This window comes from Lactuca serriola, chromosome 4 (assembly GCF_051521515.1).
Source record: "Lactuca serriola cultivar US96UC23 chromosome 4, Lser_US96UC23_V15, whole genome shotgun sequence".
NCBI classification, from domain to species: Eukaryota; Viridiplantae; Streptophyta; class Magnoliopsida; order Asterales; family Asteraceae; genus Lactuca; species Lactuca serriola.
Genome location: NC_136411.1, coordinates 11,290,688 through 11,302,871, shown reverse-complemented (window position 1 = coordinate 11,302,871; position 12,184 = coordinate 11,290,688). Strand labels below are relative to the sequence as shown.

Here is a 12,184-nt window from a genome sequence, read left to right as displayed (position 1 = left end):
AATTGAGGAACTCTATTCTTGGCCTTCACATACTTATCCCAAGCCGAAAATTTTTCATCACCATCCAATCATTTGTGGAACCCGACCCCATATAATCACCACTTCTATGTGAATCTTCCCTACTCTTTTCTTCGTATTCTTTAACCGAATCATCACAAAAACTTTTGATTCTACTAACTTGATTCACATAATCTTTTGGGTAGAGAAGTTGGAAATAAAATTCTATCATTTCCATCTTTTAACGTGGATCAAAAACTGCAGCAACACCCATCAACTCATGAATAGTTCCCCAATAATGATTGAACTTTGCAATCATTTGCGTTGCCATTTTTTGCACGATTATATTAGAACAAGAATTCCATATAGATAATTCAAGCCTAATCTCACATATTTTGGGAAAATATAAGTTAGTTGTGGGCTAATTTGTTCCAGAAAAGATCGAGGTGACATTATAAAACAATTCCAATCCCCCACATATTTCTTGTGCGTTCTCCCAATCTAATGATTTGGGCAATGTTTTGTATTGACTATCACGTTGTTTTAAACGCCCAAAGACCTCTTTATACATTAATTCCACTTTCAACATCAAGGAAGTTGAATTCCATCTTGTGGGGCAATCTAAACCTAACTTCTTGGAGTAAGGTATTTTGAGTTGTCGACATGAGCTCTCAAATGTATCAACTCTTTTGGGGGTTGTTGTCCAATAAGCTACACTTTCACATACATTTTCAATTGATCCTTTAATGACCTCTAACCCAATTTTGACAACAAGATTAAGAATATGAGCCGCACATCTCATGTGAATGTGTGTGCCATCATGTATCAACTTATTTATTTGCACCTTTTCTTTAATCTTACCGATTAATGCATCATTCTTAGTACAATTGTCCACTGTGATAGTAGACAATTTGGTGTCCACATTCCACTCCATCAATGCATCGATCAAAACATCCGTGAGAACTTCACTTGTGTGTGGGCAAGGCACATAAACAAACCTGTCAAACATAATAATCATTAAGTTAAAAAAAAGTCATATAACATACAACAAAAAAAACTTGAAAAGAAGTAGTACCTTAATATTTTACTTTGAAGACACCAATCATGAATATAATGACCTGTGATAGCCATGAACCGTTTTTTTGATTGGCCGAAGTCCACATATCAATTGTAATGTCAATTCTACCTTGCAAATTTTCAATCTTTTGGATAACCTTACTTTTTTCCATCGCATACACATTTTAATGTCACTTTTTAATGTATTCCGATAAGGGCATTTGAATAAAGGTTGAATGGTCCTTGTAAAATTCTTAAAACCAACATGCTCAACAATAGAAAGAGGATACTCGTGTAATATAACCATTTTAGCCAATGCATTTCTACTATCTTTCTCATTGTAGACATATGTAGACAAATCGGTTTTTGAGTTTGATACCAAAAGTTTTTGGCGAATATCGGTTTGGCCCTTAGCTATGCATTTCTCCCTATGTACTAACAAATATTTGGTGCCATTTTTTGGATCTGCTCCTAATAATGCGTTACAAGTTTTACATTGTGCCTTCAGTTTCCCATTAACAGTAACTTTAACAAATTGATCCCAAGCAATGCTTTTTTGTCTTTTGTTTGGAGGATTTACTGCATCTGATTGAAGTGCTTCTTCAAAGGAAGGAAAATTTGGATTTGTATTATCATGTTCAACATCAACATTTGTAGAACCAATTGGTGTTGAAGGTTGTTCACTCCCTAAGTCAATCTCTTCCATTTTTCTGCCCAAAACAAATTAATCACACGAGACTTCTGCATATAAACATTCATCACAACAGATGTTCACTGTTTCAATCATACACAAATACACAATGGACATTCACAATAGACAACAAATAATCTCCACTGATACACATACATTCATACACAATCGACTGAACATGGGGAGGATGCAAAATCATCAACCGAACTCAAAAGTTAAAAATCGAGCAAGTTAAAAATTGAACGGACAAACCTGATTAAACGTCAATGTACTCAATTGACCGTCGATTACTCGTCATTTGATGGTTACGCTGGAGTAGGTGTATAGTACAACGTCGATGGAGAATGAAGATGGTTGCCTCCTTTCCGGAAGCCGGTTAGAACTTGGAAGACAAAACGTAGAGTCGCAGTCTCGCAGATGAAGGAAGGCAGGAGCGAGGGAAAAAAACGTCACAACAAGAGTGGGAGCGGGACTCGACGAAGACTTGAAGAGACGATGAGTCGATGATTATGAATCTAATCAATCTATGAATTATGATTTGCCATAGTGAATTACAAGTTTGATTAAGGAATAAAAAACCCTATTGACTGTTTGACTTAGTTTCACAATGAGGTGAATCGGCGACGATTTTGAATTGATTAAAAATATAACATAATTGAATTTACATTTGACAGAAGGTTGATTGAATCCACACTTGACATAAATGAATTTTCACTTTCACAATTTGAATTATGTATAAGATTTTTTGAATGGATTAAAAATATAACATAAATGAATTATATATATATATATATATATATATATATATATATATATATATATATATTTCGGGTACCCATCGGGTACGGGTATGGGTACCCGATAGGTAGAACCATCCCCGTCCCCATCCCCATTTTTCACATTCGGGTAATACCCGTACCCGTCCCCATCCCCGATAAATCCGGGGATTTACCCAGTCAATTCGGGTTCGGGTTTTTTTGCCATCTCTACCTGAATCCCAGTTGAATGCTTCTGAATCTCCAAACCACAACTACTGACCCTGGAATGGTGATTGTCTATCCTAACTTCTCATCCTCAATGCCTCCCTGGATCCTAACCATCTACAACCCTTCGATACTAAATTCCCCTGATCCTTCTATATCCTAACATCTTATGTAGAAGTTATTGGAAAGTTCACAATATAATCATAAACAATAAGATAAGAGGTAGAAACATACCAACAACCACATCTAGTGTTGCCCTGGCCTCCTCTGTTGTAAGCTGGAAGGTGCGTCCCTGAGCCCTCGGAGGCTCTGCTCTACCCTGAACCATGTCAGTAATCCTCAGTGTAGCCGGCGTTGGAGCCTGTGATGGCCTGGTAGCGAGCTATGGACAATTGGTCTTCACATGACCAACCTAATGGAAGTGGTAGCAAATCCTCGTATCTTGAACCGGGGCTAGCTGGTGGAAATGCCTTGCAAAGTTCCCATCCTTGCTGCATTTGTGGCACACACTACCAGATCTGCAAACCCCCGAGTGACCCTTCCCGCACTTGCCACAAGTGCGGCCCTACGGTCCTCCTGTCCTGGAATCAGCAGTCTTAGACCACTTTGGCATTGACTGTGACTGTGTCGGGGCCTACCTCTGCTCTCTTTGCTGTAACTCAATCTCATGCTCCCACCGCCTAGCGGCCTCCTGCAAGGTATCACATCGCTAGGTAGCAACAAAGTCACAGATGTTAGTCTTGAGCATGCTCAGATAACGTGTCATCTGAGCCTGCTCAAAAGCAAACTTCGGGTAGAACATCGCCCTCTCTAAAAACATATGGGTGATCTTCGTCACCGTCTCCCCATCCTGTCTCAACTCCAAGAACTCCTAAGCTAAATGTTCCCGCTTGACCCATGCAATGTAGCGAGCACAGAACATATCCCTGAACTGCTCCCATGTAACTGCAGCTCTCTGATCATCAGTGTAAGATCTATTCATCAATGTCCACCAGTCCTTTTCCCCGGACCTCAGTAGGTTTAGGACACATCTGACCTTCTGGTCAGTAGGACATGGACACGTGAAGAAACACCCCTCCATGTCAGAAAGCCACCTTATAGCTTTGATGGGGTCCTAAGTCCCATCAAAAGTCAGGGGCTTCGTGTTATCGAATTCCTGATACTAGAATGCCTAACTAGCTCCTCTCCCTACCACAGTTACAACTGTTATAGCTGATGCGGCAACCGTCTCAGCAAGGGCTGCATAGCGCTCATCGAAATACTCCATAATGGCGGTCTTAATAGACCCAAACATCTCCGGTAGCTGTGCCCGGAACAAAATAGTGACCTCATCATGTAGGATCTCTTGAATCCTGGCGTCCAGCTCATCCGCCCTCATCTGACCAACAACCTCGGACACTGCCGGTCCCTCCTGACCACCATCTCTTGATCCTGATCTTGATCTGGATCCAGTTTCAAAGTGTTTCGTAACTACCATACTGAAAATATACCAGGAAAGTATCAGCTAATCCGTATGAATAACAGGGAACCAACTCCTAACTAAACCCTAGGGGTTATGACTTCCTTGATACGCGTATGGGTCCTTTACTTTCAGTAGTACGGGCCCATACTACCTTCACACCTAACCATATTTGTCTCAAGTATCATCACAACGTGTTGTGTCTATAAATATGGTTTATACTTTTCTTTTCTAAGCATTTATTGTTTTTTATTATTTGGGGCAAAAATAGTATATGATTAATTGTAGCTTGGACCGAAAACCCATGTGTTTTCGGTCTAGCATTGGGTTTGGGCCTTGAGTTTGCAACCCATATATATATATATATATATATATATATATATATATATATATATATATATATATATATATATATATATATAGAAGTAAGGGTGAGGAGGGGAAACTACTAGAAGGGCTAGAGAAGGAGAGCATATTTTAGAGAGAGAAACTAGTGAGAGGAAGAGTGTGCGTGTCTGTGTGTGTGTGAATCTATTGTAAGGAGCATCAATCATATTCATTCAATACACCATAGATTCATCTTCTTCTTCTTCTCCTTCTCTTCTATTTTGATCTGACATCATCTAATTGATTGGGATTCTGCACCATCAATTGGATCTGATTGATACACAAGCAAATTTAGGGACTTACAAGTGGTATAAGAGCTTGGATTGTATCAATTAAAATTTTCAGATCTGGTGCTTATTTGATCTTATTTTGATGGGATTTTTGCGTTTTTGGATAGATCTTGGCAAAATAAAGGGGGTTTGTTCTTCGCGTTTTTCATAAAAACGAGTTTTTGATCTAGTTTTGGAGCAAAAAGAGGTGAAAAATGCTGTTTTTCACGTAATCTACGAGGAGTTTTCGGTCTTTGAAGGGTTTTCGGTCGGGTTTTCGGCCTGAGTTTTCGGTCAGCCTCGGTCATGTGTATGGTCCAGCATCCTCGCATCTCAGCTTCGGTCTCGATCGCAAGCAGCCCTCGTCCTCGCATCAACTTCACATAAAAAGGGAAAGGAAATTGGGGCTGCTGGGGATCGAACCCGGGTCCCTTGAGTCTTCAAACACGCCTCTTACCAGTTGATCTACCAAGGAACTTGTTAAACATCCCGCTCGCTTAAACTATATACACTTCGGAAGCAGCAGCCTTCATATAAAAAATAGGAAGTGGATTTGGAGGTGTCGGGGTTCGAACTCGGGACCTCTGATTCATTTCTTCACGCACCTTACTTATATCCCTTCTCTTTTTAATTCATAAAGACACCATTTCACACCTAATTTCGCCAATTTGACATTTTTAGCCCCAAAATCAATTTCTTTTATTTTTAAGCTACATTTTCTTCCAAAAATTTTAGCTTTTAAATTTTGACTTTTATTTTTGACTTTTTGCTTAAAATTTTGACTTTGGCTTTCAAGTTTGACCTTTGACTTTAAACTTTGACTTTTTCGTTTAACTTTTAAATTTTCAAATTTAGATTTTTGGTTTGACTTTTAAGGTTGACTTTTGAGTTTTTAGTCAAAGGGCATATTTTTTATAAAAATGAGTTCCTCATCCATTCTAGTCAATGAAGTTTCATGTACTCCATCTTGTGAAACTACTATTAAATTTCTCCGAGATCAAATCGATTTATTAAAAAGAGAAAATGAGGACCTCAAATACGAGGGCTATACTCTTAGGAAAGGTCAGAAACCTCTGAAAGCTCAATTAGAGGCCAAGACTAAGGACTTTAGGAAATTACAAGAAGATTACAGAAACAAGTGTGAAAATTACGATCACATTAAGAAAAAATTTGTTGCTATAACTGAAGAACTTGACGCTTTGAAAATTAAGTGTGGAAAAATAGATGTTAGTTTCAAAAATTATACTGCGTCAAGTAAGACAATCGAGTCCTTATTTGAAAACCAATTAAAATTCAAAGATAATCAAAACAGGGGTCTAGGGTATGATAGTGTTCCTACCCCTTTCAATCATAACTATATATCCATCCCTATGACACAGGAAGAAATTGATAGGGAGGCACATCTTCAATATGGGAAACCTGCTATGGTTGTGCCAGAAAAGGTTAAGGTGAACGTTTCTAATGATTCTGTTACATGTGTAGGTAAAGTAGCAGAAGATGAGAACAAGGAGAAAACAATTGAACAATCCAATGACTCCTTGAACTCTAAATCTGTTGCTTCGAACTCAGTTGCTTCTGATCAACTCACTGTTGAGAAATACCGGCCACCAAACCAAGCAAAACCAACGGCTTGTTGCAAGTGTGCATGTGGGAACAACCTGAGACAAGGCATGGACACACCACCAGGGGCAGGAAGAAACAACTTCCCAGTGAAGAAAAAGACATGTTTTCACTGTGGAACACCTGGTCACATTGCCCGAAACTGTCCAAATCGCGCATACGTTCCCTATTACGCACAAGGATGACAGAATGTGCCAAGAGGGAGACCTTCCAAAAGAAAACCCTCAAGGTCACGTTCAGATAATGGTGACTGGAACGCGTAGAAGACCAAGAATCAAACCCATAAGGCCAAGAATCTGAAGTCCAAGGGCAAGAAGGGAATGTCGGCCAAGAAGCCCAATCCAAGAGATGCTCCAGTGAAACAAAGATCGGTTAGGGCGATTGGGGGGTTCTGATAAAGTAGGTCTGTAGAAATTATTTTCTTGCTTTCTATCTGTTAGTCATATGTCGCTTCCTCTGCGTGATTGGAAGAGATCCGACCTGGAATGCAACATATGCAACTATAATTCTACACACCTCCTTATCTGTGAAATTCTTTCTATCTGTTAGACATATGTTGTCTCCTCTGCGTGATTGAAACATATCCGACCTGGAACACAACATATGTGTAACACCCCCTCTGGCACGTATCACAATATTGTCCGCTTTGGGCCACTCGACACGAGGACTTCCCAGGGGGGTCACCCATCCTGGTACTACTCCCGCCCGAGCACGCTTAACTGCAGAGTTCTTATGGGATCTGCTGCCCTCACGGCTTTAAAACACGTTGTGCTAGGGAAGGTATCCATACCCCTTATAAGGAATACTTAGTTCTCCTTCCGAGCCGATGTGGGATCAAATCTAAACCACTTTCGTGTTTAAGTGGACCACAATACCGACAATTGACCAGATCTATTCATGAAAGTGAAGGTACTGATAAACAAGTTCAAGCTGTCTCACAACTTTGATCCCAAATATTTTTCTTTTTGTTAAATTTGTTCATAGTTTTCCTCTATGCACAAATTTAGGGGGAGAATTAAAAAAAATCCAAAAATATTTTTTGTTTATGTTTTATTTTTTTTCAGAAAATATTAAAAAAATATATTGTGTGCTAAGTTTTCTTTTAGTTTTGTTTTGTCTTGAAAAGTGATTTCAGGTATAGATAAGACTCATGGAGACTGAATCGAAGATGTTTGAGCCAAAGCTTCATCTGTGATCATCGAATAATTCTCATTCGAAGGAGCAAGAAATGATGATTGTTCTTTCTGTTGGATTGGTGTCTAAGGCTGTAACTATATTTGGTAAGTACTTGACCCGATTGTGCATGGTCCTTTTGGGTTGCCTTCACCATAGCAACTTGACAAGGTGATTTAGAGAGAAGAGATATTATAATTAATATATTGTAAGAATAATATATTAAAAGAATAATAATATTATTTGATTAATATAATTCATAAATTAATTAGGAATTAATTTGGTGACTTAAAGAGATTAATTGAATAAAGGGGTATAAACTGTCAAATGTATGAAAGTTGTATTTTGAGCTGATAATCCTTATGTATATAGGGTTGGACGATTTTAGGGATATGGATCACCTAGAAATCGTCCAAGGCCTTATCTAGGAAGGGATTTGGATTGCTTTGAGGCTAGTTGGTGTTTGTAAGCCATTAGAGGAGTGACATTTGTGACTCTTAGCTCCAAGAAGAAGAAGGTTTCAAGCAAGTAACTCAAGGTATTATTCTAGATCTCTTTTCATATGTTTTGTTCTTAGATCTAGCCATGAAATTCTTGGAATTATGGCATGTTCAATTAGTAAAACCTAGATCCAAGCTATAGGGTTGTATGTGCACATAGGTAAAGTTCTTATGTCCAAAACTCATCAGTGGTATCAGAGCCATGATTGGTTTCAATTGAATATGATGCTTAACTGTTTTACTTGCTGAAAATCGTTTTTCTTGCCCTCTGTCGACCCAACTCGGTGAGTCAGTTTTTGGACTTGGCGAGTTGGCCCTACTCGGCGAGTCCGAGCGTCAGACAGAGGATAATTCGGGATTTTGTTGTTATTTTGTCTTGGATTGATACCTAAATCGTTTTATTATGTAAAAATCCGAATTTTAACTTAATTTAATGATTATCCTTGACATAAATAAAGATAATTTCAAATCTTTTAAATATTGATTATTTATATGATAAATATTGGACTATTTAAGATTATTTGGTAATTATCTAATGACTAAAATTGGATTAGGTCAAATATAGATAATTATGAAATTAATTGTTTAATTTGTACAAATATATGTGGATGATATCATTTTTGGCTCAACTGATCAAAAGATGGTGGATGAATTTGCTAAGCTCATGACCAACAATTTCCAAATGAGCGTGAATAGAGAGATTAACTTCTTCCTAGGACTTCAAGTGAAACAAGTCCCTCAAGGGATATTCATTCATCAAGAAAAATACACCTCAAAACTATTGAAGAAATATTCAATGGATAATTGTTCTTCGGCTAAGGTCCTAATGGACTTCGGTTATAAGATATTTGCAGATCCCTCGGGTGAATCTATTGATCACAAGTCTTATAGAGGTATTATTGGTTCATTAATGTACCTCACCGCCAACCGAACTGATATAGTCTTTGCAATGGGTGTATGCGCAAGGTACCAGGTTGACCCTAAAGTGTCTCATATGACCGCGGCCAAACGAATCCTACGATACTTAAAGGGAAGCAAAACTCTTGGATTATGGTACCCCGCAGGAAATGATTTCAGTCTTCAAGCATTCACAGATGCGGATCATGCCGGATGTAAACTTGATCGCAAAAGCACCTCAGGTGGATGTCAATTTCTAGGTGGAAGACTCGTCAGCTGGTCCTCAAGAAAACAAAATTATGTATCATCGTCTACCACAGAAGCTGAATATGTGGCCGCAACCAACTGTTGTTCTCAAGTCTTATGGATGAAAACACAACTACTAGACTACGGATACCAATCTATTGTGACTCTGAAAGTGCCATAGCGATTTCTCACAATCCTATTCAGCACTCCAAGACCAAGCATATTGAACTACGGTATCACTTCATCAAAGACCATATCCTGAAAGGTAACATTGAACTAATTTTTGTCCACACTCATGAAGAGATTGTTGATGTATTCACAGAGGCACTTGACTCTACAAAACTCAACACCTTCTTACAAATGTTAGGAATGATGAATCCGGACCCATAATTCTTTTTGAATTGATAGGTACTGCAGACCATCCTTGGTCTCCGTTGCGGTCCTAGTTGAAGTTATTATGTTAGATGGTTTTGATATATCCTATGTACCGCAACCATATATCATAATTATACTTCAATGGTCTTTATTTTTTGTTTTACTAATCTTTGTTCAAGTGTTCATCTTAGTTCATCTACCGCAGTCATCCATCTAACGGCATATGATCCATCCGCAATGAAGTTTCAATCTGCAGTCACTTTAATTGATTTTCAGACTGTTACATTCTTTTGAAAAGAAAAACATAAAAAACATGGTGTGATATTTAATGATCCTTCATTAAATAGAGAAAACATTAAGGAAAAACATTCTTTGTGCATCTGTCTCATTCTTTTGAATAAACCTCGTTTCAGACCTATTTTAGGTATGATGACAAAAAGAAAGATTTTCCAAATCAAATCCTTTTTTAATCAATCTCTTCCTATCACCCTAAAACATCAAATCCGTTACAACTTCCCTTTACCCAACAAATTGATCTCACCCTCACCACACGTTCTCAAGACGTGGGATTTCAACCTGACATTTCATTAAATGCAAACCTCCTTTTGGTAAATCTCAAAATACATATTTAATCTTTTCTTAATCGGTGACAGAGATTAATGCTCTTAATTCAAAATAAACACCCAAACGTTTTACCCAAATTCACTTAGGGCAAAAAAACGTTTCCCGCTCCCTTAAGCCACTATAAAACCCCTTTCTTCTTCCCAAAGAAAAGTTTACGCTTTCTAAACCATAAACCTTTCTCTTGCACTTTGATTTCCTTCCTTCCAAACTTCTTCGAGAACTCAACAATAGTGAAATCCGGTGTATCCAAGAAACCTTCCAAGGCATCTGGATCAGTGAACCCCACTAGTTCAGACTCTGCCTCAAGCCATCCCACACCGACGATTGCATCAAGCAACTTCAGATCTGTGTTTGAAGAACATTCCTCCTACAATGCCCCTATAAAACTGATGACCAAGTTCCTGTCCAATCACCCACTGTTTGGACCCTTCGATTCATTTACATATGTTGTTCCTCTCTCAACCCTCTTCATGTGTGCTTTTTCAGCTTATCGACCACTCGAGAATCTTCAAGAAGTGCATCTCAACCTTGTCAACGATTCTTTGGTCATTTTGACCAAGGATAAATTTCTCACTGCCATTAACCTCCTTGTTCATCCATCCATCAAGATCTTTACTCCATCAATGGCGGACATACTCTCTGCGCTCTACCAAATGGGATACCAGAAGAAAATTAAAGGAATTAGGGAATTCAAGAAAAACCAATTGCCTGCAGTCTGGCAATTTGTTTGTCATTTCATTATCTGCAGTCTATACGGCAGAACCGGAGGCACAGACAACATGGGACTCAAGCTCCTAGAACTCGTATGGAGCATCTTCACAGGTCATAACGTCAACTATAGTAAGATCCTATGATATGATTTTCTACAGTACATTCCAAAAGAAAGCCCAAGAGAGAACCCTACCGAACTCACCTTTGCAAGGTTTTGGCCTCTCTGCATCTCAGACCTCCATGCGGATGCAGGAATCAGCATGGGCAACGACATCAACTTCTTTATCACCAAAGATCTTAAAAGGTACAATCCCTCATCTGATCAGACTGTTTTTGGACCAATTAGAAGACTACCAACTCACATTCTTTCTACCCTCGGTCTTGAGACTGCTGATGTCTCAGATCACATTGAGGATACGGAAGGTATTGCCCCATACCTTCCTACCCCGCCTCTTCCAACCCCATCCGCAATCATTGACCCAACTAGTACCGCAGTCCCATCTTCCACAACTCTTTCCAACATATCATTATCCCAAAGATGCAAGCAGCTGGTCTCTGCTCGTCAAGGCCCCCGCAACACCAAGAAACAAGGAACTCCCAAAAAGGATGCTTCCAAGCCAACCAATCCCTCCAAGAAAAGAAAAATCACTCCACCTGTGATAACAATAGTCAAACCAAGCAAACGTCCCTCCAGTAGTGATTCTGATGAGGATGATCAACCTATTGCAATCCTCAAGAAACGAAAAACCGATCCCAATAGCCATATGCGTGACCGAACTGATACCTAAGCCTCTCAATAGGCTCCGGTAGTCCTTGGGATGGTCGCAAATCCATTCGAAACAACAATCCTATACCACTTAGGCGCAAGTAGTGCGTCTGATTCACCGCAATGTGTAGACTCCCCCTATTTCAATCCCAAGAGGATGGATCAGGCTCCCGCCCTAAGGTCTCCAGGGCTTCCCGACTTCATTTCTTTTCCCCTGAGGATTTGCACTCCATTCTTTTGTCTATCACCCAAACACTTCAAACACCATCCCAACCGCAAGGCGATTCTTCAACCTTTGCCAGAACTGAGTTAAGGCCAGACTTGACTTTAGGTCAAAGAGACCAAGGAAGCTCAGGAAATCCTACTCTGCTTACATCTGTAACATGTGGTTTAGGTACGGTGAGCACAAATATGCAAGGATCCGTGAAAC

The 12,184-nt window shown here is 39.1% G+C and overlaps 1 protein-coding gene across 1 annotated transcript; it reads right to left on the bottom strand.

The window, feature by feature from the left end:
- Positions 1-418: 418 nt before the first annotated feature.
- Positions 419-1,759, bottom strand: LOC145098034 (zinc finger BED domain-containing protein RICESLEEPER 2-like). Its single transcript, XM_079035719.1, has 2 exons — positions 1,116-1,759; positions 419-995 (listed from the first exon to the last, which is right to left on the bottom strand). The coding sequence occupies exons 1-2, from the start codon at positions 1,757-1,759 to the stop codon at positions 419-421; spliced, it is 1,221 nt and encodes a 406-aa protein (XP_078891845.1).
- Between the last annotated feature and the right edge of the window lie 10,425 nt (positions 1,760-12,184).